The 3078-nt window shown below is 68.2% G+C and overlaps 1 protein-coding gene across 1 annotated transcript; it reads right to left on the bottom strand.

Annotated features, from left to right (window-relative positions):
- Positions 1-774: 774 nt before the first annotated feature.
- UBE2S (ubiquitin conjugating enzyme E2 S) lies at positions 775-2815 on the bottom strand. Its single transcript, XM_031963517.1, has 4 exons — positions 2247-2815; positions 1840-1987; positions 1576-1766; positions 775-1207 (listed from the first exon to the last, which is right to left on the bottom strand). Exons 1-4 carry the CDS (start codon positions 2247-2249, stop codon positions 875-877), a joined length of 675 nt encoding a protein of 224 aa, XP_031819377.1. The 5' UTR covers positions 2250-2815; the 3' UTR covers positions 775-874.
- Between the last annotated feature and the right edge of the window lie 263 nt (positions 2816-3078).

Genomic DNA, 3078 nt, shown 5'->3' with positions numbered 1-3078 from the left:
GGGCACACTTGAGGCGAGCTCCATCAGGAGCTTACCTCTGGAAAAGGGACTTGGCCCCAATGAGTTTGGTGCTTTAGGGAACATGGGCAATGATGGGGCCACGATTGGGCAGTCTATATGGTGAGCCCGTGGGCCAGCCACTGCCAAGAGATAGGATACCTCGAGAGGCTGAATGGTCAATGCAGAGTTGGCCATCCCCCTGCCACGGGCGTCCAGATGTCCCCGTCTGCCTTGCTTTTAACTCCATTTTCAGGTGGGATTCACAGGTCCCATTGTGTCAGTGCCACAGCCTCCTGCCAGCCTTGGCTGTCCAAGCACAGAGCCCGACTGAGGGCTCTCCTGGCCCAGAGGCCCTGCCCTCCCCCCCAGGTTCTCTAGATGTGCAAGGAGCCCTAGGATGCCACAGTGGACGGGAAGCCAAAGTCACCAGATGCCCTCCAGTACACCCCACTCCCCATGAGCCCAGCCCCGGCCAGTGGGACTTTCTTCCCGTTTGTTGCCACCCAGCCCAGCCCTCAGGGTCAGGGCTGGGGGGACAGGTGGCTCCCGGCCAGAGGAAGAGGCCTAGCACAGCGCCTTTAGCTGGCTGACCGGGCGGCCCACAGCCCCACAGCCCCAGCTCCAGGCTCAGTGTTAGGAACTGAAGAAAAGGCCTTCTGGCCCGCCATGGCACAAGGGATGCTCGGGGCCACCCCATGAGGGCAGGGGTCTCAACCTCAATCATCAGAACCTTCAGCTGCTTTTTCAACTTTATTTTAGAAAAAACCAAGCCCCCCTCCCATCCCCTCCCCTCCCCCCCATAATTTAAATAACTTAGTGAAGATACAAAAGCTGCCCCTCCTCCCCGTGCCCTCCCACGATGGGAGGGGCCCTTCTACAGCCTGCGCAGAGCCCGCTTCTTGTCCGTCTTCTTCTTGGCGGCCTGCTTCTTGTCCCGCTCCCCTGCATGCTTCTTGGCCATGGGCCCTTCAGCCCCAGGGCCGGGTGGGGAGGAGGAGGAGGCCCCAGCCTCCGCCGGGCCAGCCTCTGCCCCGCCGGGGCCCCCCCGGGCTGCCCTCAGGGCCCCAGGGCCCCCGGCCCCGCCATGGATCTCCGTCAGCAGCCTGGCCCGGGCCGCGTACTCCTCGTAGTCCTCCAGAAGCAGGCGGCCGGCCTCCTCGTTCAGCGCCGACTCGGGGTTCGGGTGGATCAGAAGGCACTTGATAGTCTAGGCAGGGCAGAGGGCACGTTGGGGGTGGGAGGGGCTTCCAGTCTTCCCCCCTCACAGAACTTGAGACAGCTCAGCCTGAGAGATGAGCAGGGGTCCGGCCCCGAGAAGGGAGGACTCCAGACTGAGCCAGACTACAAATCCCATGATGCTCCTTGGGCTGAGAAAGCAGGGCCCTATGGGAGCTGTCATTGTGGGGCACCGCCAGCTGGGAAGGTGGGTACTGTCAGAGACCCCTGCCCTCTGCCTCTGGCAGGGGGTCCCCATGCCCGCTTCGGCGAGGAGGCCGCCCCCTCCCCCACCCTCTCTTGGGGGGCAGCCCCACACGATGGGGGGACAGGCTCCCCCCAGGGGGGCTCGGCACTCACCAGCAGCACATGGCGGATGCCCAGCTCGGCGGTCCAGTCTCTCTTGAGCACGTTGACGCAGATCTCCCCGTTGGCCCCCACGTTGGGGTGGAAGATTTTGGTGAGGAAGAAGCCCTTTGGGGGGGCTGCCGGGAAATCCTTGCCCAGGAGCAGCTTCATGCGGAACAGGCCTCCCGCGTAGGGGGTGCCCTCTGGCAGAGAGAGAGGAGACTTGTGAGCCAGGTGGGGGGCGGGGGCGCGCGGCGGGGGCGGAGCGGGGCTCACCTGGGCCTTCGATGGTGACCTGCAGGTCCGTGACGTCTTCCTCATTGGGAAACACCTTGATGCCGTCGGGAGGGTCCGAGGTGAGCGTCGTGACCTCCTTGTACACCAGGCGGATGATGTGGGGGGGCAGGTTCTCCACGTTGGAGTTCTGGGGGTCAAGGGAAGAAGATGGGGGGGCGGTCACCGGGATCCCACCCAGAGATGGAGCCACGGACACGCGTGCGCGCGCGCACATACGCACACGCAACCGGGGGCTCATTCATCCTGCCCAGCCGCCGGGGGGAGCCGGGATCTTCCCCCCCCAAGACACCCACCGGGATGTCCCCGGAGCCGCCGCCGCCGGGCCCCGTCCCGGCCAAGGCCACCTCCTCCAGGCTGGACGCCGGGCCTGCCCCCGCCCAACTCACCATGACGCCGGGGCCCGGGGGCGGCTCCCCCCAAGCCCCCTCCTCGGGGCGACCTCCGGGATTAGGGGGTCGGGGGAGGGGGCCGCCTCCCCCGCGTGCCCGGTGCGCCGGGCTCCGATTCCTCCTTCTCCTTCCGAGGCCGCCTCCTGGGCCCCGGCCCGCGGGGGCCGCTCCTACTCCCGCTGTCCTGCGTGGCCTCCGCCGCCGCCGCGCCCGCTCCCGCGCCCGCCGCGCCCGCCCCTCGGCTGCCCCGCCGCACTTAACCCGCCGCGCGCGCAGCGACGCCCTTTTATATGCGCCGGGACACTCCCCCCCGCACCAACGACGTGGGCACGTCCGTTCCACGGCGTGTGTGCACCCGCCCGCCCGCGCCCCCGGCCGCGGCCTCGCGCGTGCGCGCCCGCCGCCCGTTGGGAACGCGAGCGCCCGACCGAAGGGACGGGATCGGCCAATGGGAGCCGAGGGCCGGGGGCGGAGCCGGGGCCTCCCGGAGACGGAAGGCCAATGGGAGAGTGGAAGGCGGCGCACGCCCAGAGCCGGGCGAGGAACGGGGACTGATGGGAGGAGGCAGGGGCTGATTTAGACGGAGGGGGGGCGGCGGGCGCCACCGATTGGGCGGTTTGAACCCGGCCCGTCACGCGGCCCCTGCGGGGCGGAGAGGGGCGGTGTCTCGGGTGCGCGCGCTCCGTAGCTCGGGGGCGTGCGCGAGAGAGGGAGGAGTTGTTTACGCGAGTAACGGTCGCGGAGAGGGGCGGGGCGTGGTTTTGAAACGTCTGAGCGACAGGCAGCTGGGCCAATGAGCAGAGTGAGAGAGTCCGGGACGCCGATCCGG

This window comes from Sarcophilus harrisii, chromosome 3 (assembly GCF_902635505.1).
Source record: "Sarcophilus harrisii chromosome 3, mSarHar1.11, whole genome shotgun sequence".
Lineage (NCBI taxonomy): Eukaryota > Metazoa > Chordata > Mammalia > Dasyuromorphia > Dasyuridae > Sarcophilus > Sarcophilus harrisii.
The sequence above is the reverse complement of the archived record's forward strand: the minus strand, read 5'-3'. Positions and strand labels throughout refer to the sequence as shown.